The sequence below is a fragment of the Mugil cephalus genome, chromosome 11, assembly GCF_022458985.1.
Source record: "Mugil cephalus isolate CIBA_MC_2020 chromosome 11, CIBA_Mcephalus_1.1, whole genome shotgun sequence".
Classification (NCBI taxonomy): Eukaryota; Metazoa; Chordata; class Actinopteri; order Mugiliformes; family Mugilidae; genus Mugil; species Mugil cephalus.
In genome coordinates, this window is record NC_061780.1 from 10,642,967 (window position 1) to 10,670,817 (window position 27,851).

The window sequence follows — 27,851 nt, forward strand, 5'->3', positions numbered from 1 at the left end:
TACATTGGTGAACACAATATTCTGCCACAAAACTAGCATGGTGAACTTAAAGTTTTCAGTGACCAAATTTTTATTTGGTAATTAACATGGACCCTATATATGTAGGCTGTACGTGAGCAGACAAACAATTTCTTGTGAAGAAAATAATTTTATTTAAAAAGAATCAATGTTTTGTTCAATGGCAACAGATAATAAACTTAAAGTATTTTCCACAGCTTTTAGCCAAACTAAATAAACATTTCAATGCAAAAAAAAAAAAACAATAATCTATTAAATCAATTAAATTAAATCAAAAAAACTGATTTCTGTACACAAAATCCTAAAGCATGCTAGAAGAGAAAGAAAGCAAATACATCTGTTTTTCTTAAAACGTATTAGTCTCAATCAACATTGCGTAATTGTCCAAAAAATAGAATAAAAAATTAGAGGGAAAAAAATGTCACGTTCACACCAGAATAAGCTTTATTTTTCTTGGACCTATTGGTCTTCCACTTAGTTCCTCAATTGCCGTTAAGGCCTCCCGACGAGACTCAAATACCAGAGTGGCTGAGCCCTTTGGCTTTCCGCGCTCATCACACTGCAGTGACACAGATCCAGGTATGATGTGATATCCGTAACAAAAGTCGTAGATTTCTTCGCTTCGAATTTGGAATGGCAAGTTGAGTAACTTGACACAGGTAGGATCATCGAAATTCTTAACAGAAGAGCCAAGGGTTCCACCAATCCCATTACCCCGGTCTCGTGGAGAACCCACATCCACTGAGTGAGGTTCATAATCCCAGCCTCCATGGCCTTCTACATATGTCGCTGGTATACCATCATCAGGTGGAATGCTTAAATCTGGTTGCAAAGTGTCACCAGAGTAGGATGCCTCGCTTCTCCTGCCCGAGTACTGCACCTCTCTTGGCAGTGGTTCCTGCATCACTGGTGGATCAACACCCAACTGCTGCATCTGAGAACGTGAAATGCCCTTCAGTATAACTTCTGACCCCAGAAACCGTCGTCCGTTGAGAGAGAGTGCCCTCGTAGCCTCTGTCTCAGACCGAAAGAGAACCAAAGCCTTTCCAACCCCAGCACCTTCATGGTCACGAAGCACATATACCTTGTCTTCTGTGACATTAAACCCATGGAAGAAGTCCATAATCTCAACTTTTCTTACATCAAATGGTAGGTTCTGCACATACACACAGATTTTCTCACTGGTGTAGGGATCACTGGGGTAAGACGGAGGCCTCTCTGGAAACCTTTCAGGGGTTCCAGAAGTTCGGCCAGCCACACTCTGAGATTCCAAAAGGCTGATCATCTTCTCCTTCGAGATTGGCCGGGTGTACACCAACCGATTGAATAACTCTCTCGTTTCATGAGATAATGCATCACAGTAGTCATGCAGACTCTTGAACAATACAAATGCAGACCTCGTTCTTTTCCCATCACTGTCACGTAAGTGTAAGATCTGATCATCCTCAAGCTTTGCATTACGATAAAGTTGTTTTATATCTTCTTTTTCCACTGCAAATGAGAGGTTGTCCAACAAAACACAATACTCCTCAGGGGAATTATGCCTCTGGGCCACAGGTGATCGAGACCTCATGCGATGTTGCGGAGACCTCATGTGATGTTGTGGATTCCTCTGACTGCGAACAGGTGACCTCCTCCTTTCAAAGCTGTCCTCCTTGTTGTCAACAGTTGGTGCTCTGCCAGTAGCTCGACGCCAATCCGCAACTGTTGTTGGTAAAATGTCAACATACCTGGATCCAATGTATTGCTTGTCCCTCTTCAAACCTTCTGCTGCATCCTCTCTGGTTGCAAATTTGACAAAACCGGTCCCTTTGTTTAATCCTTTTTGATTTTTCAATAACACTATTTCATCAACACACAAACCACCAAAGAAGTCAAACACTTCTTTTTCAGTCACAGAGAAAGGCAGTCCTTTTAGAAACAAACACAAGAAGTCATCATTGTTTGGAGCACTCTGGTGTTGTGGGGAAGGGGTATAATCCAACCTGCTACCTGGTCTCCTGCTGAAATGAGGATCCACAGATCTCTGAGGTCGCCTTCCATTGTCCTCAAGTCCCCTCTTTTGATCCATCGCTGTTTTTGTACTATTTTCAAGCATGTTCTGCATCTCTGTCTTACTACTTAGTAGCAAAGTAACAGATGAATCGCAGATGAACCCCCCTGATCGTGTCATGGCTCTTCTTGCATCCTCATCTGAAGCAAAGATAATGAAAGCTTCTTCTCGCTCCCCACCAATTATATGAACCCCTCCATCTGGAATTTTGAGGCCACCGAAGAACCTGCGAATATCCTCAGAACCTGCTTCGATGCTCAGTCCCTGTAAACGGATGACGACTGCCATGCTGATGCACAAACAGCACCTGTAGACAGAAGGGTATAAAATAACATTACTGGCATCCAGGTGTCTCTAGCTTTGCGTCAATCTCCCGGTAGTCCAATAAAAAGTCCAAAGAAAAAGGACAGACAAGAGGAACACCATTCCAATCAGTGTTCACAGCTGCCATGTTTACAACTACAAAACTAAAAATCAGTAGGATTAAGTCGAGATGAAAAGGCTACAGGCGTGCCATTTGCCGTCAACTGTTTACAGGCGTCGTATTAAAACAAAGAATAATAATTTGATTGGTCCGATCCATAAGTATCAGTACCAGTAACATACACCCTCCACTCTTCAAGTGGTTTTGTAAGAAGCAAAGCAAGACAGGTAGGGAAAGCCATCACCTTAAGCTGATGATTTTAACCCACAATTAAGACAGGAATGAAATTGAGGAGGAAAATGACAACAACTGCATCATTACAGGAATGAAGTCCAACAGCCAAGGGCCAAAGGAGACAGTGATGAAGCAGATGAGCGGCAGACATGCACTCATCCATGTGATGCAACGAATGCATTTGAATCCTAGTCTGGTACACTGTCATAAAAGTGTCATAAAAAGACCTAATCAAAGTTGATTTCATGGGGACGTTCAACAATAAAAATTTATCTTAAACCAGTCCTTACATATTAAAGTGCAAACATGCTAAACTGGCATAAAGTGACAATGAGCAACAAAGGTTGCATACCCTTATGTCGCAAGTCTCTGTACTCAAACTGCACTTGAACACACCTTTAGACTATAGATAAAGAACAACTAGCTCATATGTTCTGCACCTGCAAGGCAGGAGATAAATCCAGTGCTGGACACACCACCAAAGCTACAGTCAGGTGCACCTCGATGATCCTACACGATCAGTGTATCAAAGCAATTACGTTCTGGCGCCAAACAAATTAGAAATAATTAATTTATAGTGGGAATGTCCTTGGACCTCGATCAGACCCAAATGCCGGACATACAATAAAAGTTCGACCCAATATCTCCATTAGCCATTCGTCTGTTGTTCAACCCAACAGTCAGCTGAAGGCAGCATGTCTTCATTGCAAATTGTAAAGCACTGTAGTACGTTCAAAGTGCATTCAGGATCCTGGCTGCAGATAATGAGCATAGTAATGAGCAAATGCCAACTTTGCTGTTGATGCAGAACACATGACCCACTTCCTAGATTTACTTTCTTCCTCTTGCACCACACCCATCCAACCAATGACTTGTGGTGACGCATTTTATTTCAGTTGTTTATCTTAAATATAAAATAAATATATAAAACTGTACCAAATGGAAATTGCTCCAAGTTTACAAACGCAACAACTAATTTAAACCGAAGTAACTGAATTACTTGTGTACAAATGACCACTTTCCAAACAACAGGGTCCACGAAAGGACCTCACTTCACCACCTCATTATTTCTCAGATAGTTTGGAGAAAATCCTTCCTCAACACACTCAAAGAATTCAGTCCACACAAGTAAATGACTATTTCTGAACATTGCCTGGGCAGAAATATGTCAAAATTAACACGTATTGCCTCCCAGAATATGGCAGTCCACAGAGAGTTCCATGTTGAGTCCAGGGGTTGTGCGTCACACTGGTAGATTTTGCTACTCAACTTGGAAGCCATCAATTTCCACTGAAAGCAAGCAACATGAGGAACCTTCAGAAATCCACCCTCTTCCATCATAAATCCAGTCCTGAGGTACAGACTTGGGGAAATGCAGTTCTTCTGGTGTTGAGTTATTATTCCATTTTTATGTTCGCTTTAGATGTTTCAGGGGCATCTGCTATGATCCAACCCAAACAGCCCCAAATCCACATACAATTCCCAAGTCTAACAGCAACAAGCTTAACAAAATAAGATCGCTATATGGTGCAACCATCCTTTATCACGGTCTGGTTAACAGTGGTTTTGCATGATGATGCTAGTAACAATCTGCTTACCCTGTTACTGTCAGCTACATTCAAAAGCATGCAGCAATATTTTAGCTTAAAAATTATTTAAATTTTCAGTTTGACTGATAAAGCCACCACAATGCATTCATAAAGAGTGGTGAATCTTTTTTTTAAGCTAGGACAAAGTCTATTTCATAATCATTGTATAGTTCTGTACTGAACTGTTAGTAGAGATTATTTTTTCCCCTCATTTTTTGCCTCTTCATCTTATTTCCAGTTACGTCTTTGCGGACTCCTTACATTTGATTTGAATTATGCAAGCATAGCACCCATATGAATGCTGCATTTATGAGCCACGATACAGAAATGTCAAAAACGATCACTTTTTCCAAAGTCATTGATCAGCCAATACAGCTGTCAAATTGAGATTCATGACTAATAATTTACTCATATTCTCTGTTAGGCCGGTTCACTGAGTGTTTAAGAGATTGCTTTTAAAATATCTATCTATCTCTCTTTGATACTATACAGAAGACATTGCGCAAAACCACTGGTATGATCCCTCAGAGCCATAGATAATAATATGGCACACTGTCCATAAAAAAAAAAGAAAGCTTCAGAAGCCGTTCAGCTTGATTATCGGGCCACATATTATCACACCACGCCTTATAACGCAACAGATGAAAAAACCCAGCGTCTCCACTTCTGCTGTAAATGTGATATGAACTTCAGGTTTTGCCTTTATCAAAATCGATGCTTCCGCGTTTTATCCAAGTGGGTACCCCAATGCAAAACGGACAGCAGCACATCCGGTCCGCGATGACACATCGTCACCAGGTTGTCCGTCCATGAAGTTAAAGCCAGCACAAGCAAATAACACATTCACCACCACTGAGAGGCCGACGAGTAGCAAACCGAAAGCAAGGAACAATCACATCATTAACGCCCTTCTCATTCCAGTCCCAATACCAATGTTAGCATTGAGTACATATCCAAACTGTAACGACCTTAACGCGGTGTAAGCTTCAACTTGACTAACATAGTCTATTATATGTGTGCTTAGCAAGGAGCTTCGTGGCTAGCGACGAACATGTCCTAGACAAGCGCATAAAAAGCTCGGATCTCCGCTAACATTAGCATCGAGGCCAGTGGCTTATCAGCGAAAGCTAATATGGCGTCTAACACTCGCCATCGTATTTCCACACAAATAACATAAAAATATAGCTGTGCGACCAACGACAAAACTTACACAAAGGGCAATCACAGAATCGTGAGAAAAATCAAGACTAGCAGCTATATATTTAGCTATCAGTTAGGATTCACGTCTTTCTCGTCTCGGAGCTCATGAAAGGAGGAAGTTCTTCGCCGTCTCTTTCTTCCTCTTCTTCGTGCGATGGCATGAAAACCAATGTAAAGCTCGCATGCTGCCATCTACTGCCCGATACATGTAACACAGTGGTCTCATAAAGAAGCTGATCTTGATAGCATAGCATTTTACTGTAAATACCGGTAGCTCTCAAAAGTCCCTCAATACAAGCAGTTGTTTAGCCCATAGTCCTAACAAGCCCTTAGTGTTTAGCACAAAGGATGTGTGAGACATCCGACATTTCCCATGAATACCTGTTTCTCCTGGTTAACAAATTATAATTTAATTTCATCTTTTTTATAATAGCATGTTGTGAGGCAGGTGCATTTTCTCTTAGTGTTCGTGTGTTTTTTTTTTTTTTTTGTTTTTTTTTTAATATGAACGCACATACTTTGAAGTTATCCTGTTTACCTTTTACTCTCATATGACCCCGTATTGTGTGCTCGTGATACTACCTCCCCCTTTTCCCCCCGACAATGTAGATGCTTTTATTTTTACTTTCCCCACTAAGTTGGAGATTGTTAGAAGTGTCGGAGCCGCAGTGCGCTCTAGTGTTCGCGCCAGCTGTGTTTCCACATCATGTGATGTGGGAGCACAGCAGCCAGCCAGGCAGCTACACACAGAGAGAGACCCTGGCTTTGAGGATCAGTGTGTGGAACACGAATTTAAAGACATGTTCAAACTCCTTCGAGAAAATCAGGTTGACAATCTTATAATCTATAGGGTGATCAAATTAAGGTGCTGTCCAGGGCTCGGTTTTTGTGTTACCGTGTTTTCAAACAGCCATCCAACTCTTGGCTAACTATGTGAGCGCATGGTAGCTCGATATATATCGCACCAGCCTTCACCCATGCTGAAGCTGGGGCTCAGCAGCAGCGGAGCCACTGAGCCACTGAGCCTTGGACCATTTCCGACAGCTCCGTATGGATCTGACGTCGGCGCACTCTGCTGCTGCTTGATGTTTTACAAAGGGCCGGTTTGTTGGTGATTTCGAAGATGGGGGATTCCTGTGACCTTAAACACTTCGTAAAGTGAGTATCCTGCGATGTTGTTGCACTTATGGCTACGTTAAAGCTGGCGAAACCATCTTATCACAAAACAAAACACCATTTGCTACATGCTAGTAAAGCCGGGTACACAGACCCCAGTACACAGGTCCATTGTATCCTAAAATGGAAGTGTATGTGAAAGCCGTCACATATTTTTGTAAAATTGGGAAAGTGACAAGATCCAATTGTGGGGAAAACCTCGATTACGACTACTCGGGGCGCTTAGGACAGCCCAGAGACCGTAAAGTACAATAAGTTTACAAGAGTCGCATTAGCCTCCTGGGAGCTAACGGAGCTAGCCTTAGCTGCTAATGCTAGGTAGTTGCACGGCTAACCGTTCTCTCATACGGAAGCAAATTTGTTTGTTTACCTTTGTCGTGTTAACGCAAGACACAGTAAACGCCACTCGTGCAGCACTCGCAAGTGTAGAACTGTTGACTAGTAAATATTAACACTGGATCACGAGCTAATGTTATCTTCTGTTATCTAATGGCCCACGGAAGCTATGTTTGCTAGCTTACACAGGTTAGCTTAGCTGGTTCTGTTATTTGTTATAAACCAGGGTTACACTTAAACAGCTAAGTTAACGTCGTGGTATTTGCCTGTTCGTCGCTGATACGACCGGTGTGGTGTGTATTGTTACAAACTCTCGAAAAAATATTTCACTTAACTAATGGGCTACCAACACACCCTCTGTTCGCTTTATAGTGGGAAAATGCATCCTTTTAAAGGCCATGTTTTGGGTGCTTCCACACAGGCCACGCGTTGGTGACCGGTGTAACTTATTTGCCCAACAATATCCCCTGTATTTGCTCATGTCAGTGTCTTTGCGATCACACATATAAACAGAGTCGTTATACTAGTGTCTTTTTGTTTTCTCTTGGCGTGTCTAATAATGAGCTGCATGCTCTCTGCTCTCCCTGCACCCATTCACGTTTTTCGTCTATATTCGACTACGGTACTATTTATAAATGACGGGAGTATTTAACCCTCTATCTGATTCTCAGCTAAAACAACAACACTTAAGCAAACAGCCCACTGAGTTAAAAAAAAAATGGGGAAATTATTGTCCAATAGGAGATAAACATATTAACAAACACTGTCACCCTGCAAAGATAGATAAAAAAAAAAACAAGGAAGGGCTTGCAGAAGTCGTTACTATTCAGCGGTTAAAAGCATGTGACATCATGTACTGTCCGACATGGTGTGTTCTGCATAACCCAGCTAAGCACTGTAGTATATTGTGTTACACAATTTCTGCACTTATCGAACCTTCCCTCAGATGTTAATGATGTCTAAAGTATAATGGCTCCTGTCAGAGTAGCTCTGAGTTGTTCTGGAGACTCAGTTCATTGCAACCCTATCTTTCTTTTTGCCAGGTGTGGCGTCACATTGGAGGGCTCATTTCTCTGATTTGGATTATTCTTGGCCAGCAGCCTCTTCAGGCCTACTAATCCTAGAAGAGTTTCTCAATGGACACTCTGCTCAAGTCAGAAATCAGGTATTAGACAGCACAAGTTATAGTATGATCACCAAGTTGTGTTATGCTGTTGATATAGTCTGTGCAGATCTTTGTCGCACTTGTTACTGTTAATGACTCCAAGGTCATCCTAAGCCCAAGGCCTCTGTCATTATTTATATACCAACAGTTAAACTGACTAGACTGTCCTCTGGACAAAGGCTATTTTTGTTCTTATTGTAGACATTCTTTCATCACTTTATTTATTTTTGGCAGCCGTGTCAAACATAGCAGTCAGTATACATGTCTTTAGTGCCCATAACATTAATATAGGATAACAACGGTAGTAAAGCTAAACAAAGAGATGTAAGTACATTTCTTTATATTTCCATAATGGTGACATAACTACTATATAACGAAACTGGTGTAACAGTTACATTAAAGAAATGATGGATAAATACACTGCATTGCGTTCCATATTGGGTGCGTTGATGGAGTGTTTATTTATTATTTTTTTTAAATATATTTAGTGTAAAAGAAAAATAATGGGTTGTCAATCTAAGATGTTGTGGATTTTGGTCTAGTTGGTTATCCAGTAATAATTTGATTGAGAGCTTCTCATGTCCCATGCAGAAGTGTCTCATTTTGAAGGTCATAGAGAAAAAGGACAAATGAAATCCTGAAGGAATAAATGACCCAGTTGTTGCCCAGCACCCATATCCGGCCTACCCTAAGGAAAACACACACACTTTAATAGGACAAGAAGGGGAACTAAAAGCCACTTATGCTTTTTCTTTTTACATCTGAACGTTCCCAGTTTTATGCATCTTCGTTCTGATTTGTTGCCTTTGTGTTTTTTGAATCACCAGTTCAGCAATATCAAGCTGTATTGATTGAGTAATTGGCCTATTTATTTGGATAAGGGTTATGATCATTCCATTTTGGATGTACCAAGAGATAGTTTTTTTTCAGTGTCCTCTTTAAAGAGTGATAAAAACGCCTTTCTGACAGAAAATCTTGCACGTCGGGTGGTCAAACCCAACTCTTGAAGATGCACACTGTTGCATTGCATAATGTTCATTCTGTTTACCTTGTGTCTTTTAGCTCCCGACTTCTGTTAGTGATCAAAACACATGCATACCATGTCCTTGTCCAACGTAACCAACAACTGTAACGGAGCAATCACACTTGTCAGACGTGCTTGAGTGCGGTACGTGTTGCCTCCTGTGAGCACAGCCTTATTTGGAACAGGTTGCCCAACACTAGTTGTAGGGACCTAACAAAAGTAAAATCAATAAAGCTTGTACTCCATTGTTTTTATTATTATTATTATTACCATTTTTGTCATAGATATCACAAAATTACTCACAAACAGGAAATATAACATTCAGAATTCAGATTATAGAAGCTTCCAGCTGCTAAAGATGAAAGCAATCGCATCACTTTATCGTCTTTCTTTAGGATGGCCCGGACTGTATCCTAGATACAGTCCAGTTTAAAATGGAAATCATTCTGCCTGAACCATAGATCATTTCCGCCTCTTTGCTTTACAGAATTTTCTCTTAAAGTGTCATCACAGTTTGATTTGCTTTTTACGTGAGACCGTTGTGTCTCATGTAAAGTGTGAAGCACACACACATACACTGTGTGTTACCATTCTGCATCATGTATGGAAACTAAACTATTTTATCGTGAGTGTAATCTCATTGAAACCACGCCTAAATATTCACAAAATGTCTATAGTTGACTTTCTCTGAATGTTGGCTCATTGTTAAAACCTTCGACCTCAGAGTAATGGGGCCTTGCATTGAATATCCATTCTGTCCATCCTACTTGTAGTCTGCATGCCCTTCCCTTGTTTACACAGGTATCCTCCAGGTGTCAAAATGTTTAGATTGGGACAAATTCAAAGGGTGAAAGGGTGAAATATTGTTTGACAGATGACATACTGAAGACCAGTGTTATGTTCTCAGTATAAAAGTTTCAGTAATGATTCACCTGCTGCCCAAATCCATTACTTCATGTCAGCACACCCAACTAAGCATGTAATTTAAACCTGTACCATCGTGTGCCTCCCCTGAGTTGGGATCTTTCCTTGAGATTATTTTACCTTTAGAAAATGCATTCTATTTATCTGTATTTTGATGGTGGATTATGTTTATTCTTAGTATAACCTTTCACTTCAAGATTTAGGAAAACAAAATTAAAATAGGAGACTGTTGAAAGTGTACACTTGCTTGGTCAGCAGACGTTGTCAGCATTTAGCACAGAAAACATAATCACATACATGTTCACAACCTCTGAGCAAACATTAATAGTGTTGTTTTTTTTTTTCCTGGCTTTTTTACCTTCTGACCATCTTAAATATGTCTTATGTTTTGTACTATGGGGCTATGTAAATTGATTTTTGCCTTTCCTCTCTTTTATGTTCCTGTGGCGCCCTTATATAACCACAGAGAGGAAGGGAGTGGCGCATCGGTAAGTTAAATAAATAAAGCAAATGAGTGAAAATGTCTGCTCTCACTTGAGCATTTTAACAGCCTCTTTTTGGTAATTTTTTTTGAATAACTGCGGTAAAATGTTTATTTGTGATTACTCCTTTTTTAGGTAAAGGTGGAGGGCCTCTCCAAGGCAGCTCTAATCAAAAGTCTGTCTCCCAGGGTCATCCTATCCAACCATCTTTTGTCTAAAGGGACCAAGATGAAGGTCAATCTAGAGGATCAGGGTCGTCAGAAAGTGTCCTTCAGCTTCGCAAATACAAAGAAGCCGCTGCAAAGCCCGTTCTTCATCCCCGCCAGTCCTGAAAAGGCTGTTGCTGAAACCCACACTGCATTGTCACAGTCAACTGTGGACAAAGCAGGGAAGACCACAGATGGCAAACCTGAGAAACCCTTGGTGCCTGTGGTACCTTCTCAAACACCAGTCTCCCCAGCTACCAAACAAGTAACAGACTTGACAAAGTTGCATTTCAAGAAGCAAATTCTTAGCGTTTCCGTGGCTGAAGATCAACCATCTGTCTTGCCAGAAGAACCACACACATCTGAACTACAGAATTCACCAATCAAGGGTGAAACTGAATTCCCAACACCCCAGTCTCAAAATGTCATCAGCGTCTGCCCCTCTGAAAATGCTCACATTGAACCATGTGAGACACACATAGCCCCTAGTCCCATGAAGCCAGCTGCTTCCTCAGGAAAAGATGGAGAGAGTCCGAGCAGTACTGAGCAGGATAACAAGGTATACAGAAGGAAAACCAGGTCACAATCGGGTAGTGCACCCCCTGGCTCAGAATCTGATGGAGATTCAGCTCAGATGTCTTCCAGCCACAAATCAGTTGATTCCAAAAGTAAAACAAACCCTGACAGCAGAAGCAAAGATGCAAAAAAGTCTTGCTCTGCTTCACACGTGGAAGAAAGGGAAAAAGGTTCCTCTAAGCGATCGGAGAATCATGAAAGGTCTTCTAGTTACTCCAAATCAGACCGTGAGTCGAGACACACATCCACACGTTCTTCTCGATCAGACAAGGATCGCAGAAGGTCCAGGTCTAGATCACGGTCTCGATCAAGAGGGTCTCGAACAAGTTCGTCTCACTCAAGATCAGAGAGATCCAGAGGTGACAGAGGATCCCGTTCTGAACGGTCGTACTATCATGATTCTGATCGAAGATCACACAGAAGTTCTCCACGCAGAGAGAGAAGACGTTCTCGCTCTCGCACTGATAGAACTCGGGACAGTTCTGACTCTGAAGATGACCACAGAAAAACAAGAACAAGGTCGTCCAACCGCTCAAGCTCACATAGGGACTCAAAATCATCTTCCTATTTAAAATCTGAGAAAACTTCTAGATCAATAGATTCTCCCCACTCTTCGGAGTTAGATAAAAGATCACAGCAATCAAAGTCTGAAAGGACTTCAAAACGTTTATCAGACTCTGATTCACAGCGCAAGTGCTCCCCTGATTTGGACCCCAGTTACCGTAAATCTAGCAGCCATCACAAGCCAGAGACCAGCAACAGATCCTCTTCTTCCAGTAGTCATACTCACATTCAAACAAACGAAAGACGCCAAAAAAGCAGCTCCAGTGACTCTGAGGCAGATCATAAGGGGAAATCACAGCCCTCTGACAAAAGCTCTGGCTCCTTGGAGAACTGTAAAAACTCCCAAAGGAAAACTAGTAGGCCAGAATCAAAACAAACAACCCCTTCAAGATCTTCTGCGAAATCGCCTGGACATGATAGACAATCAGAAGACATATTTCAGAGCCCTGGCAAAGTGCCAGCATGTGCAACCTCCACAGAATATTCTGAGAAGGAAAAAGAAAAATATGATCCACAACTAGATGGACATAAACATGGTATTCAGGACATTAAGGAGATGGCCTCATGCATTAATACAAGTTGTCAAGACTCATTACTCATGACAGAGAAAGACACAAAACAAGGTCCTGAAACTGAAGTTACACATTTCTCAACTATAACCTCAAGTGAAAGCATAAAGCATATAAATGTCACTTCAGAAGACTTGAACAGTTTAATGGGTAACCTTTCCTCTAATAATCAACCACATGTGAACTCTGATGCAGCTGTCATGAACTCATGCAATAGTAATGATATGTTCAGCCAAGATGAGAAAGTTTCTGAGTGTACACCTGGGCAAAAGTCCTTACTTGAAACAGCGGATATGCCTGTGACATATGATGCCCAGCAAAACACTAAGCCAGAGACTGTTGAGCTGAATAACGTTTTCACAGACGAGCAGCAGTGTGACCCTACTTTACCACTCAAATCTGATTCATTGTGTTTTGAATCTGAGAATCTGCCAGTGCAAGGACAGCAAAATATGGAAATGGTTAAAAAGAGTGGCTGCACTACCAGAAAGTCCAGATGGGACATTGTTGGACAGGATACCTCAGAGAGTGACAATTCACAGAAGACTGCCGAGAGCAAACCTGCAGTCAAAAAAATGATCTCTGTCAAAAAAATTGAGTTTTCTAAGGACGGTAGTCAGCAAGATTCTGACATTAAAGATCCCATTCAGCAAGAGGCTGTAATACATTCCACACTGGTAAAGCAGACTGAACTCTCCGCACAGGAAGTCAGCTCAGACAGCGTACCCATGACCTATAAAGACCAAAGTGAACCTTCACAAGCAAGCACCAGCATTGACCACTGTGACTTAAAACTGACTGCTTTTCAAAAAACAAACCCAGACGAACCTCTGCACTTCAGTGGTGCACCCCATGTCAACTCAGCTGCAACGACACAGAGCTGGAATGGTGATAATTATGAACGCAATTCCAGGGAGAGCACTCAAAAAAGCAAATTCAATAAGAGCACATCACTTTATCAGGATGCATTTGGGGGACAGAGTGAGGCCAGCGATAGTGACAACTCGGAGTATGATTCTGATTGTGGCGAGGCTATAAAACAGTTGCACTCTGTAGTAGTGGTGCCAAAGAATTCTTCCCTAAAAATGGATACAGATGACAGCGGCGCTTCTCCACACAGTCCTGCAAATATTTCTAAACTGTGTAATGCCCATATACCAGTTGGAGTGAATATCACCGAAGTCCAAAACCAAGTCAGTCCACAGCAAAGACATCCCACAGTGAAGACTGGGTCAGGTGATTTAGTCAATAGAAGTGTTTTGTGTCAATCCCAGAGCAATATGATCGATAGTACCAGTCACTCAGAGGGTTCCAGCTCCACCAGTGCCCAGCCTTACATTGCCACTCATATCAGTGTCCCTGGAAGTGCCACCGTTTCTACCCACACACTTGATAATTCCAGACAGTATGAGGAAGGGCATAAACAGCATGATAGAAGTCGGTTCTCAGATTACCAACCAGATAATTTCTCCAATGCTGAGAACATCCATGACAATAGTGGATTCCACCTGGGTTGGGATTTCTCACAACCAGAACAGCCTAGTAGTACATACCAGCAGCCTGATAGCAGCCATGAGCCACAGTTAAACACTAAACCACCAGGAACCTTTGCCGATGGGCAAGACCACATACAGAATATCAACTTCTGCACTAACCAGTCTCCACAAATGCAGGCCAGCAGACAGCCCTACCCCCATGCGCATGGGCATCATCAGAATCCCTCAAGTGAAATCCATCCTGACTCTCTAACTAATGACCATGACGAGGACAGTGGGGATAAACCATCGAGTCTTAGCAAAACAGCTGTTGAATGCAGCAGACCCAACACTCCAGGATCATCAAGTTTTGTGCAAGGCCATGAAATAAGCAGCAACAGCAGAGGTTCTGCTGTACCTGATCCTCCTAGAGAAGATTATTTTAGACCCCACAGAAGCAGGGGTCCACCCAAGAAAAGGCGACAGGAGTTTGAGTCAGATTCAGACAATGAGGCAGAGCCTGGGCCTGCAGGCAAAAGGGAACGTCAAGGGGATACTGATGTCTCTAAGGAAACTGATATGAAGCCTGAGCTACACCGTCCATCACTCACTCTACGGGACTTTCAAGATTCCAGTAAATGGAAAGACTACGCCAAGTCTAAAAAGATGCCCCCTTACTTTGACTTGATTGAGGAGAACATGTACCTGACAGAGAGGTAAGGTGCTGTCCAGCCTGACTGACAGAATGTTCAAATTTGTTGACGCAAATAATGATAGATTATCATTCACCCGGTCTTGAGTTTTGAAAGCTTTTAAATGCTGTTTGCAGAAAGAAAAGTAAATCTCATCGAGATATCAAGAGGATGCAATGTGAGTGCCCAGTGCTGCCTAGAGAGGACCGCTCAAGAGGAGTATTGGCATGTGGGGAAGACTGCTTAAATCGACTGCTGATGATTGAGTGGTAAGTTGATAAGTGTTTATGATAATGTGGAACAACACTCAACTTTTTGAATTTATAATTTTGCCATATAAAGGAAAACCCCGAAATCCTGAAAGTTTTGGTTCATGTGCTTTGTTTGTCTTTAACGTTTTTCTTCATAGCTCATCGCGGTGCCTGAATGGAGTTTACTGCTCTAATCGCCGCTTTCAGATGAAACAACATGCAGACTTTGAGGTTATCCTCACTGAAGACAAGGGCTGGGGACTACGGGCAGCTAAAGACTTGGCTCCGTAAGGATGCTAAAAATTCTTTTTGTTTCGCTAACATAATTTCAAATGTTAATAAAGTAGTTGTTATTTGGAAGCTGAGTTACTTCATAAAAGTACATCCTTTAAGATTTAGAAGAAGCTTTATCAGACATTATAGGATGGAATCATTTAAATTACATTGTGGGAATATTTGTTAGAAGCCAACATTTTACCTGAATCTATTGGTCAACAAACGCTGCCTTTACATGGATGATATTTTGTTAATTCTGATTAGAGATTCCAAATGAACTTTTCATGTAAATAAAATTATTTAATGATATATGTGCTTAACCTACTCCAAAATTCATTTTCACTTCAGGGACAGACTCAAAGTGGTTCTCCCTGCAGTGAAGCATCAAACCTGCTGGAATTGACAACCGTGAATTAATTAGATTAAAGAGTATAATACAGATGGCCCAGACTTTCCAGCTGCGCTATTAACATTGATTGTGACTTTATTCATCTGATCTTGTGACGCTACCACCATGATTCGGTCCCTGCTGGAAACTCTTACAATCAACCGATGTTTACGTTACTTGAGGCAAACATGCTCAGACAAATGTATTCATTCCAACCAGAGAGATCTAATCAGATCAGATTTGTACATGATTATTAAGGGCGAGTACTAATCCTAAATCTCATCCCGAAAATTCCTTCAACCCAATTTGTTCTCATTGAGGTGGTCATGTGAGGCATGTTAGTTCTGATTAGGCCAGTTATTGGTGGAATACTATTGTCTGTGTGAATGCAGTCCATGTAAATGATACCCGTCAATCTTTCTTGCTTTCATTGCTATCTTAGAAACACATTTGTCCTGGAGTACTGCGGTGAGGTGTTGGACCACAAGGAGTTCAAAACGAGGGTCAAAGAATATGCTCGCAATAAGAACATCCATTACTATTTTATGTCTCTGAAGAATAACGAGGTAAGGCATGATTTATCACGCTCAGTGTCACGTGTTATATTTCCACCACATTCTGATTTAATGATTCAGGTGACTGGCAGAAATACCTGACATTGTAACATGTCTCTTCAGATCATTGACGCTACACTGAAGGGTAATTGCTCCCGGTTCATGAACCACAGCTGCGAGCCCAACTGTGAAACCCAAAAGGTACCGTGATAAAATAAAGCACTTGAAGGAAATATTTTGGGTAGTCCTTGCTGGAAGATGACTTACCTGATGAGGATTTATTTTTGTGTTCCCCTCTAGTGGACTGTCAACGGCCAACTTCGAGTCGGGTTCTTCACCACCAAGGCTGTCGCTGCAGGAACCGAACTGACATTTGACTACCAGTTTCAGAGATATGGGTACGGTTTCTCTGCAGTCTTGTACATGACTTTCTTTTTGTAGGGATTTCATTTGCATAGCCATAAGTTCACAAAGAGTGGTTTGTGGACCTAATGGTTTAATTTTGGTAATTTCATCTTTTATGTTTTATTTAACTTTGCAGGAAAGAAGCTCAGAAATGCTTCTGTGGAGCACCCAGCTGCAGGGGCTTCCTGGGTGGAGAGAACAGAGTTAGTGTTCGAGCAGCTGGAGGGAAGATGAAGAAAGACCGCAGTCGAAAGAGTGCTCTTATCACGGTCAGTTCTTTCCGTCACATTTGAAGTTCTTTCTGGCATCCTTTTGAGCTCATTTTAAACCCTTCTCGAGTTTAAAATGAGTCCAGCTTAATGTGCAGATGTGGTGTTAGTGAGAGATCTTGTCCTCTACGTTATGCAGCTATAAAAGAACGACATTTGAGGGCCCTATATGTTTTTGAACTCCACTTTATGTTAATCATATTTCCTCATTTTTCGAGTTAATAATCATGTTCACTGTGAATAATTGGTCAATTTTCAATTAAGTAATCAGTTAATTAACAATGGCATTAGATAGAATATCAGAAAAATGTGCCTCTGAAAATACCTTAAACTATCAGCAGATTGCAAGTAATGATTTCAGCAAGAAACAAAATGACCTGCCCTTTTTATATAATATGTCATCAGCAGGGTAATTGCCATTCAGGTCGTGGTATTGAAGTTACATTTGGCTGATCACAACAGTAATTTTATGAATCAGCCATGTGCGTTCCATAATGACGCTAGTCATAGACTGTGTTTTGCCAAAATTCATCTTCCCAATTTAAGTGTTTTGTGTCATTAAAACCCCACGTTGTCCTTTCCGCAGGTTGATGAGGAGCTGGAGGCTCTGCTGGAGAATGGAGAAGGCCTGTATGATGAGAAACAGGTGGTGTCACTCTGCAGACTAATGGTCCGAGTGGAAACCATGGAACAGAAACTCATTTGCCTAAAGCTCATACAAGTAGGACCGATGTGGCTGAGGCCTTGTTTATGTTTTTGATCTTTGTTGCGCTGATTTCCATTTTGTAATAATATATGTTTGTGTTGGACAGGATACTCAGAATCCATCATGCCTGAAGCTGTTTTTAGACCACCATGGGTTGTCTTTGCTGTGGATCTTCATGGTGGAGATTTCTGAAGCTAAAGGCAACTGTGCAAATAATGTAAAACTGCAGTTAGAGGTGAGATTTGAGATTGTTGTGATGCTGTTATCATAGACCGAAGTAATGAGTACTATAAGGTCACAGCCTGCATCACGCAGACGCAGCAACCTGCTGTTTGATTACTGAGGATTTTTATATACATATATTTTTTTAACAGATTATGAAGACCTTGGCTGTGCTGCCTATTTCAACTAAGAACATGTTGGAGGAGAGCAAAGTCCTGACATTCATTCAGCGTTGGGCCCAGACAAAAATGCTCCCACAGCAGCCTGAGATGGACGGCTACTCCAGTGAGAACACCTCCCGTGCCCAAACGCCCCTCAACACTCCCGACGGTTCCTCCACCAAACTAGGACCAGAACTGGACGCAGATTCCTCCAAACCTGCTGTCTATCGCCGCCTTAAAATCATCAGTGAAAACAGTTTGGACAGCGCTATCTCTGACGCTAGCAAAGCATCTGATCTGAAAGAGGAAGAGGAGGAGGATGACGAAGAGGAAGAAGATGAAAACTCACGTGCAGGACTTCCTGATGGGAAACAGTTAAAGGCAGAACCACGGGGCGAAGCTGGGGAACCACGGGGCGAAGCTGGGGAACCACAGGGCGAAGCTGGGGAGCCACAGGGCAAAGCTCTGGAGCCACAGGATGAAGCTGCAGGTCCATTGACCGAAGCTGCAGATCCATTGAGCGAAGCTGCGGATCCATTGAGCGAAGCTGGAGATCCGGTGAGCAAAGCTGCAGATCCAGTGAGCGAAGCTGCAGATCCAGTGAAAGAATCGGTGGAGGAGTTAGAGAAGGACATCATAGGAGAGAATCAGGAAGAGGCAGGGACGAGCTCAAGCAGTCAAGAACAACCTCAAGCTGAGGTTGAGCAAGACAAAATGGAGATTGATGTTGAAACAGACACGGAGAAGAAAGAGGTCACAAGCGAGGATCAGGCAGAGCAGCTTGAGGAGCCAAAAGAGCCCAATGAAGAACAGGAGGGTTCTTCACCTGGTGAGGAGCAGATCAGCCAAGCAGCGACAGAAAAGCCTGAACTGGGAGGAGACCATCTCAATGTTAACATCCATGAGCCTGAGCCAGGGAGTCAGCCCAACCAAACAGGTGCTGTTGATCATCCTCCTGAGCAGCAGCAGCCTTCAGAGAATATGGAACCCCAATCAGATGCCCAAGAGGTTGAAAAAACTCTTTCTAGCAGCGAGCCACCTTCTACTGAATCCACCACTGATGCTCCCCAAGTCTCAGAGAGCGTAGAGGCCACTGTGCCCCCTGAGGTCACAGCAACGCTCGGGGATCCGTCAGTGATAGGAACTCCTTCTCAGGACGAAGAGGAATGCGTCTCAGACGTGGAGAGTGAGAGGAGTCAGGAGCCCCAGCTCAGTGTTTTGGACATTAGTGGCATGGCTGCCAGGCTTCTGGACAGCTGGAAAGATCTGAAGGTGTGTTTAAATAGTCATATTTTAAGGCATTGTTGAATATGAGCAAAAGATAAACTGTCAACCTTTTTGTTTGTAAGCTGCTTTCTTACCGTTGCATTCTGAAGTCAAACTTGGGGTTGTCCTTTCAGGAGGTGTACAGGATACCAAAGAAGAGCCAGGTGGAAAAGGAAGCGAGTGGTAAGATGTATTCCAAAGGTTTAAATTTGTTTCTGTTTTTATATATATATATATGATTTTGACTAAATTGGGTTTTTCTGGTAGATCGCAGCCGAGATCGAGACACAGCTTTGACTCCACGAACCACTTCTGGCAGCCGAGAACGTGAAAGGGAACGAGAGAAGGAGAGGGAACGTGACAGAGATTATGACAGAGACAGGGATCGGGACAGGGATCGGGACTGGGAGAGGGACAGAGACCGGGACCGAGACCGAGACCGAGACAGAGACAGAGACCGAGATCGAGACCGAGACAGAGATCGTGATCGTGATCGAGTCTCTGACAAAACACCTCGTAGCTCAGAGCGACGGAGGAGACGCTCCCCTTCTCCACCACCCTCGTCCTACGAGAGAAGCAGCCGACGCACAGAAGAACGGTAAGGGCTGTTGTCAAGTGGGATTTGATCTTGTGGAGAGCATTTATTTCTTTCTTTCTAAATGTGGTGTACCGTTTTGCAGAGCTCTGTATCATACTTAAGTCGTGTTGTATCTGGACTTTTAAGGTTTGACTCGTCTAACAGCAACAAGACACCAAGAGGAGTGGGTGGCAAGGAGCGCAACAAGCTGTCCACGGAGGAGCGCAGAAAACTGTTCGAGCAGGAGGTGGCTCAGCGAGAAGCTCAGAAACAGCAACAGCTTCAGCAGCAGCAGCAGCAGCAGCAACAACAACAACAACTTATGGCTTATGACCCTACTTTGGCCTATGCCTCCAGCCCCGGCTTCATCACCTACCCTCCTGGATATCCTATCCAGACATTTGTAGATCCATCCAACCCCAATGCAGGCAAAGTACTTCTCCCTACCCCAGCGGTCGAGCCCACCCTCAACTATGAACAGACCCCTCCTCAGCGTCTTATCTCAGACATGGGGCTGCCCTCTCCTTCCTCCACGTCGCAGGCCACTCCCGTCTCTACTCTCTCTCAGCACATCACCGCCACCAACCTCACCACTGGCGACCCCCAGCAGTACGCCCAGCCAACTGTAGCAACCCAGGACGCAGGAGTAGCTGTGCTCTCCGTACCCCAGGCTCCTCCTCAGGTACAGGGCCAGCAGAGCTACACCACCCTCTGGGACCCCACCACTCAGCAGGCAGTGACTGTGCAGACCCAGCCTGCACAGCAGTATGCCACAGCCCCGGGGCAGGCTCAGACGCAGACGGCCATCTATTACCAGGGCCAGCCAACCATCTACAGCATCCCGGCGGCCTACCCTCAGGCCAACACTCCCGTCATACAGGTAGGGTTTCTTTCTCTGTTTCAGCATCACCTGGGGGATTTTACTATCCTTATATCTCTGTTATATTAGCTACATTAACAATTCAAACTGTTGTTAAACTAAAATGCTGTGTTTTTGTTTTCTTTTTGAAGGCATACACTGAGCCCACAGCCAGCTACCTGCACGGTCAGCCGGTGTATCCCGGTCATCAGCAGGGAGTGGTGGTACAGCAGGGCGGCACAGTCACCACCATTGTCACATCCCAAACTGTCCAGCAGGTAACACACACACAGTTTTTTCCAAAAACTGTACGGAATAAAGAAATCCGTTCATTGCCTGTGGCGTATAAATAAAAATGATTGTACGCACCCATAGAGAAGTAGTAATAGTACTTGCTTTTCAGTGCAAGATGATAAACAAAATTAATATTAGGAAAGAAAGGTGAGTGAAATTGAAAGGAAGGATGCAATGTTTTAACAACTTGCATTCGTGCAACGGGAGCCGTATGAACCATACCCTGTTTTTAAGGTGTTCATTAACCAGTTTGCCTCTATGCTTTTGAGGATCAATGTTTCAATGTGCCCACAAGGGGGTAGTATACATCTGAATTTAACCTATCTATCTTTGAATGGGGTCAGTCTGACACCAATGTTTAACATCTCTAAATATGTGATCAACAAAATTTTTTTTTTTGCTTTATCTTTAATCACTTTATATCACTTTTATTCTTGTCATCAATAACATTTGGTTTGAAAAACTATTATTACAACTATTATCAAGAGTAATAACATGTATTATGTCGGGGCCAGTGTCTGTGTCAGTGTCCCCTATTAAATTAGGAAGTTATTATTCTTGATACTAGTTATAATAATAGCTTCTCATACCAAATGTTAAAGATAACAAGAATATTTACTCAAAAATAATACTATAGCCCATCTCTTTCCAATTTAAAGTCAGTCTGCATATTTCTCAATAGTTGCATGACCGGTATTCTGGACGTACATGTGGGATGGGATTGGGCTTTAATTTATTTGAAGGTAATTGGAAGATTAAAAGTGCAGTTATGGACAACAAAACAATTGGCAACATGCCTTTTTATATGTCCTGTACCCTTTTAGATGTAGCTTAAAGTGATTGAGGGAAGCCAAAAGAATCAGCATAGATGTGTCCATACTAATGTTAGTAAGCACAGTAGTACAACTTCACTGAAACAATTCTCAGTTCTTCCTGAAAAGTATTGAAATTAAAAGCTCCGTTCAAGAGGTTGACTGTAGAAAGATTTTAAAGAAGCAAATTGTTGCTTATTCACAAACCTTACAAGTGGTTGCGAAGTAGTGGTATTTCAAGCAGATTATTTTCTTTACTTCTTGGACAGGTTTCTTCATGCATATCTATCAACTCTCATTCGCTGAACATGGATTGGTGAATGTGAAGAAGAGAAAAGCAAATGATTCCCTAGCATTGCCCAGGCTAAAAAGGTCGTCTCGTGTAGCCTGGCGTTCTTGCTAATATTTGGAAGTTTTAAGATCTATGGGTCTTTGGACAACCTCTCTCTAGACTGACTCCATAAATATAAACGAGGATGTTCTGAATCATGGAAAACGAAAAAGCTCATTTACAAACAGACATTCATGACCAAAGGTCGTAATGTGTATGTTCACACCATCCATCACCTTCTGAATGTCAGTGGAGAATAATGAATGCCAGTTGCAGCTTATTTCAGGGATTCGGCGTTTCTTCTTCTTCGGTGTGATATTTTCTCTTGACATTTATTTTCTGCGTTTTCCTCTCCAGGAAATGATTGTACCCAACAATGTGATAGACCTTCCTCCTCCCTCTCCCCCTAAACCCAAAACCATCGTCCTACCTCCTAACTGGAAAGTGGCTCGCGACCCTGAAGGAAAGATCTACTACTACCATATTGTCACAAGGTCGGTTTAACAGCGTGACTGCGTCTGTGTCTTAAAAATAGTCCCTTCGTGTATTAAAATCTTGAAATGATTTCCCCTTAAGGCAAACCCAGTGGGACCCTCCAACCTGGGATGGAAGCAGCGACAACACTAGTGTGGACCATGAATCTGAGATGGACCTGGGGACGCCCACCTACGACGAGAATCCTTCCAAGGTGAGCTTTCGACATTGTTCGTTCGTTCAGTGTCATAACGTGACATAAACATGTGTAGCGGTTCTCTTGGGTTTTTAAATTTGCCACAAAGTGCAAGTGAAAATTTGCATTCTTTCATTTGACGCTGAAGAGGACTCCGCTGCACTTTTATTTTTTTTTGTCTCGTTCCCAGAAGGTTTGCGCTTGGATGCAAAACATGATTATAGTGTTTGTTCCTTGAGGTAATTGAAGATGCTGCACTGGTGATTACTTTCAGCTGTTCCTCTGAGAGAAAAAAGAAAAGCTCTCAGCACGACACCATGTTCTGTGGAGTGTTATAGTTATAGTGTGCTGCAGACTCGTCAATGGCCAGAATTATTTCATCGGACGCTTTATGCAGACGGATATTTGAGGGGTTTGCCCACTCACCCCCCCCCCCCCCCCCGCTCAGCTGTCTGTCCCTTTAGCCTCAAGGCTGTGTGGGGAGGGGACATCTAAGCTCATCTCCTCTTCCTCTCCCTCGTTTGTTTTCCTCCGTCATTTTTATCCGGACTTTAATGGGAACCATCTGGGCGACCTAGCATTCATTTATTTGCGGTTCTTTGTTTTATAGCTTGACTACGTATGTGTCCCTTTGTCTCTTTTAAGAAGATGGAACCGGGTTGGACGAGAGACAGCATTAAAACTGAGATGCGAGATGTTTTTCATGAAATGTTCCCCACCAAGAACAGCTACAAGGTGACAGGCCACTTTCCAGCACATGATACGTGCTCCGTACTTGCGTTAAGTTTCGCTGGATTCGTGGCCGTTGTCCTGCACACGTATGAATCCTTTGTGCTTGGTCCCGGCATTAAATCCCTGCTTTGTGTCAAGTTGCTGGTGAGCAGATACTGTTTGACGGCAGACGCCCCTGGTAGCCACTACTCTGTAGATTGAGCTGGTGCAGCATTTCTGTGACGATGATGAGCTTAAATAATAACACGTTCAGACACTGGGGATGTCGGTGACTTAAATGTGCGGCAAATAATAACCACTCTACAATTCTGTCGATGCAGTTCTCCACAAAGACGGCTGAAGCAGACACTTCAAGTGAACTGGCGAAAAAAAGTAAAGAGACGTTTCGTAAAGAGGTGAGCTGGACTCTCTTCAAACAATGTTCACGAGGTTATTTTTAACTCCAGGTGTTTTAGATTTTTCAGCTTTTACTTTACATTTATGCTTCAATTTTACACTTTTACCTGCATAGAAATGAATGTTTTCTGTGCTATCAGTGAAAGTTTTAATTTGCTGTCACACCTTCTTCTTGTTTTTAATATCACCTTTTCTTTTTTTTCTTTTTTGTATGTGTGTGTGTATGTGTTGACCAGATGTCCCAGTTCATTGTGCAATGCCTAAATCCCTATCGGAAACCAGACTGCAAATCTGGACGCATAAGCAACACAGAAGATTTCAAACACCTAGCAAGAAAGGTAAGACTGAGCAATGAGACGCTCGCGCTCGCAGTCGCGAAGCTTCTCAACTTGTCCTTGACGTGATCTCGGCACAATAAAAGCGATGGTCAGCTTTTAACTTGAAAGGCAGCTTTTCAAAGTTTCCCTCAAACCAGAACTAAATAGCTGAGTTCCCACGATTTGTTTTCGTCTCCAGACAGATGCTTTTGTATTCTGCCTCTGCAAGAGACATAGACCACATTGTACGTCTAAAACACTGTCTCCCACTCTTTTGTTTTACCCATTTCTTCAAAGCGCAGCGATCTTTTCCGCCATAGTTCCCAGTGGGGACCTCGGATTTAGTTCGTGCCGAGTGGTTTCTGCTGAGTGCCACTCGGACATACCAGGACTCTGAGGACATGAGCCCAATAAACAGAAAGACGAGCCGGGTTCCGCTCATTCGGAGATTGTGTTTTTACTGTGAAATTATAAAGTGCAGAGTCACTAAGAGAGATTAACCGTCCAGCCGTTCTACCACAACTCAGATATGCGTTGTAATTATGTCATTTACTACAGCCTGCTGACGAGAAACAAGCCTAACTCGTCTCTGCTCTACCTTGCAGCTAACGCACGGAGTCATGAATAAGGAGTTGAAAGCTTGCAAAAATCCTGAAGACCTTGAGTGCAACGAGAATGTGAAGCACAAGACCAAGGAATACATCAAAAAGTACATGCAGAGGTTCGGCTCCGTGTACAGACCCAAGGAGGACACCGAGGTGTACTGACCTGCTTGCGGCTACGGATGATGTATTTTCTCTGCGCCCGCACGGGAGAAGCACAGATTTGCCTTTCCGACTCACTACTCTGTGTACGAACTGGTCGGCCTGAACAGTGAAGTAGTTTCTTATTTGTATTTATGTCAAAGAATTGCACTGCTGCCCAAGAAGCTCTCCAGGCCCCCGCGGAATCGCACAGGAGCCCCCTGCTCTAGAGACTGCCGGAGAGTCGAAGACGCCAGGTGCAGTGTTTTTCGTGAGGCGACGCTGAGGGGTGCTAAAGAGACTCGTGTTTTCACTGACTGTTTTATTTCTGTTGGCAGTTTTCCCCCCCACCCCGCGTTTGTGGCATCTCGGGCTCTTAAATGTTCCTGAGAAAACCACCTCAATTCCACTTTTTAAAACTCTTATTGCCCTGAATGAGGATCGTTCGAAGGAATCGGCAACCCCACCACCCCCAACCCCCCTCCACAAACACAAACACACACACACACACACACACACACACACACACACACACACACACCACTGACTGTATCTGGTGCTGCTTTTAACTGGGCTGTGGAGGTCCAGGCTTCCACTCCTCAGACCCTGCCTTCTTAACCACAAGACTTGGGAGCCTCTGTTGTTTTATGAACGCACGACGTAGGAGGAGGTCAGAGTGGTGTCCTTACGGTAATTTCTTACATTTTCCATGTCTCCTGCTTGAAGTGATACACCCTCGCCGGATGAGCTTTTTAACCCAGCGAACACACTGAGGGATCAGCTGATGAAAAGCAGGTTGGCAAAGTGCGTCAGTGAATATTTTGTCTTTTATCAATTTGTGTGTAATAACGGGAGCAGGGTTTGAATGCTGTGTATGACATGCTGTTTAGCTGTGTGTCCATCCCCCCAATCCCACCCCCACCCCTCTAATTTCTTATCCACCCCCCCTCCTCCAAACTGGTTTTTCCTCCTTTTACAGGAATGACGCTGAAAATGAAGGTTGTAGCAGTCGTTGCATTTTTAACCGTTTCTAAACATTTTGCGTATTCTGCATCTTTTTACCACACTGAGTTAGACGTTAGGAGAAACTTAAACTGACCTCGCTCCAAATGCCGTCTACCGCCTACCGTCTCATTCATTTTTATTATGTTTTTTGCCTCCGGTTGACTGTAAAACATTGTTTTTTTTTGTTTTTTTTTGTTTTTTTTTAAGCATTAGGTCATCAGTTTCTCACAGCCCATTGAATTGCATTAAGGTTCCAACATATGTACATTGCTTTATATGTGAATATATTGAATAATAGTTTTTTTTTTGGGAATGTTTAAATAAGCAGACACTTTGTAAAAGAACCGTCATTTCATGATCGAACGTGTAAATAATGTTTAAAATTACCAAAGCTGTATGCAGGAGCGTAGGATCATGGAGAGCAGCGAGGCCGACCGCCTTCGCGAGCTCAGTCCTCCTGATGCAGTTCCCACATCAGCCTCTCAGACGTAGGAACCCGCGGACTCTCGTTATTTTATTTCAGCGGGCGGGGGGGAGATACTCATGTGTTTATTTTGTTGTTACTGTTGGTGGTGTTTTTTTTATTATTATTTTTCTATGTACAAAGTAAGTCTCACCCCACTCTACTGTAACTATTGTGTAAGCACATTGTCATACCGAGTGTACAAACATTTTAAGAGATAATAAAACTTTTTTGTAAAATTACACCCGTTTCCCCCCCCACCCCCCAGTTGAATTTGGTTCACTTGAGCGTCAATTAAAAAGATTAGAACGTATCTGAGCAAAATGTGCTACATGATTAACAACTCGGTGCACGCCCAGTCCCGTTTTAGATTGCCTCCTGCCTCTAATAAGGGGTGCACATGGCACGAATGCCACTACGGCACGTTCGCACAGCGCCGAGCCAGATGTTTCGGCCCCAGTAAAGGGAAGCAAAGTGATCGACTGCCTTCATTAGAGACGTTCGGAGTCAGGGCTCTAAATATGGAGAGCTGTGACGAGAAGAGTGAGGCGCTGCTGCTGCTGCTGCTGCTGCTGCTCTTGCTCTTCCCCTCTCTCCTCCGTCCCAACCCCCTTCCCAGCGTATGCACATTCCGCAGCCCCATGCCTGTGCGCTCCAGACCGCAGTTAAGCAGTCCCTTCTGGAGTGTGTGCGACGGCATGTAACTCTTGCCCTAGGCCATGTGAGATGCCTGCTCCCACTTAGAACTGAAGGCAGAGAGATCATTAACAGATCTGACCGCTGAGAGAAAAAAAAAAAAAAAAAAGAGGAGCAGGAATCAGATAGTGCCTCAGTGAGAAACAGGAAACTTTCCTCCTGACTTTTTTTTTTCTTTCTTTGTTAAAGCTATTATTTTCATTTCACCCTCAAATTATTAAATACCTCTTAAATGATTTCCCTCGGGCTTTTTGGAAGGAAACGTTCTTATACACTAAATCCCTTGATAAGAGGTAGTATTTTCCAAATATGTCCAAACCTCTTTGCTCTAATCCACCCAGAGGGTTTTTACAGTACACTAAAAGCTACAGACACAGGTCTATAGGGTTGGGCAATAAACGACATAGTTCCACCAGCATTAAAAACGTCACATTTGGTGCAAAAACAGCTGTTTGCAGTTGCTATAACTACACGGGTAAATAAAACTGGAGCTAAATTACACAGGGAGTGCCACATTTTTTTATTTTTTTTTTTTTTGTGCAAGCCTGCAACGCTGTTCAGGCTTAAAGGAAGAATGAGACAATGATACCTAAAAATAAACTACCGCACATGGAGTAAACTATTAATGTGCGTCCAAGCGCCTTGTCAGCTGTCCCCTCTTAGCCATTAACCTAATACCCTTAGATATATTAGCTGCATGGAAGCTATAATAATATAATATTTCAACAACTAAGCCTTCCATTGGTTTTAG

The 27,851-nt window shown here is 42.9% G+C and overlaps 2 protein-coding genes across 3 annotated transcripts; one reads left to right on the plus strand and one right to left on the minus strand.

The window, feature by feature from the left end:
* Positions 1-128: 128 nt before the first annotated feature.
* Positions 129-5,683, minus strand: rbm12bb (RNA binding motif protein 12Bb). The gene is made up of 2 exons (XM_047598246.1): positions 5,529-5,683; positions 129-2,378 (listed from the first exon to the last, which is right to left on the minus strand). The coding sequence occupies exon 2, from the start codon at positions 2,357-2,359 to the stop codon at positions 446-448; it is 1,914 nt and encodes a 637-aa protein (XP_047454202.1). The 5' UTR covers positions 2,360-2,378; positions 5,529-5,683; the 3' UTR covers positions 129-445.
* Positions 5,684-6,188: 505 nt separating this feature from the next.
* setd2 (SET domain containing 2, histone lysine methyltransferase) lies at positions 6,189-26,646 on the plus strand. Of its 2 annotated transcripts, XM_047598245.1 has the most exons (22): positions 6,190-6,676; positions 8,074-8,195; positions 10,610-10,631; positions 10,761-14,731; positions 14,845-14,976; positions 15,117-15,245; positions 16,065-16,188; positions 16,300-16,377; positions 16,477-16,574; positions 16,718-16,850; positions 17,437-17,571; positions 17,663-17,791; positions 17,931-19,211; positions 19,340-19,388; positions 19,473-19,803; positions 19,930-20,662; positions 20,794-20,919; positions 22,436-22,572; positions 22,655-22,766; positions 23,801-23,875; positions 24,113-24,214; positions 24,799-26,646. In XM_047598245.1, the coding sequence occupies exons 2-22, from the start codon at positions 8,167-8,169 to the stop codon at positions 24,958-24,960; spliced, it is 8,088 nt and encodes a 2,695-aa protein (XP_047454201.1). In that variant the 5' UTR covers positions 6,190-6,676; positions 8,074-8,166; the 3' UTR covers positions 24,961-26,646. The 2 variants fall into 2 exon arrangements, with proteins under 2 accessions (XP_047454200.1, XP_047454201.1); XM_047598244.1 differs by lacking the exon at positions 8,074-8,195 and having other exon boundaries at positions 6,189-6,676.
* The last annotated feature ends 1,205 nt before the right edge of the window (positions 26,647-27,851 follow it).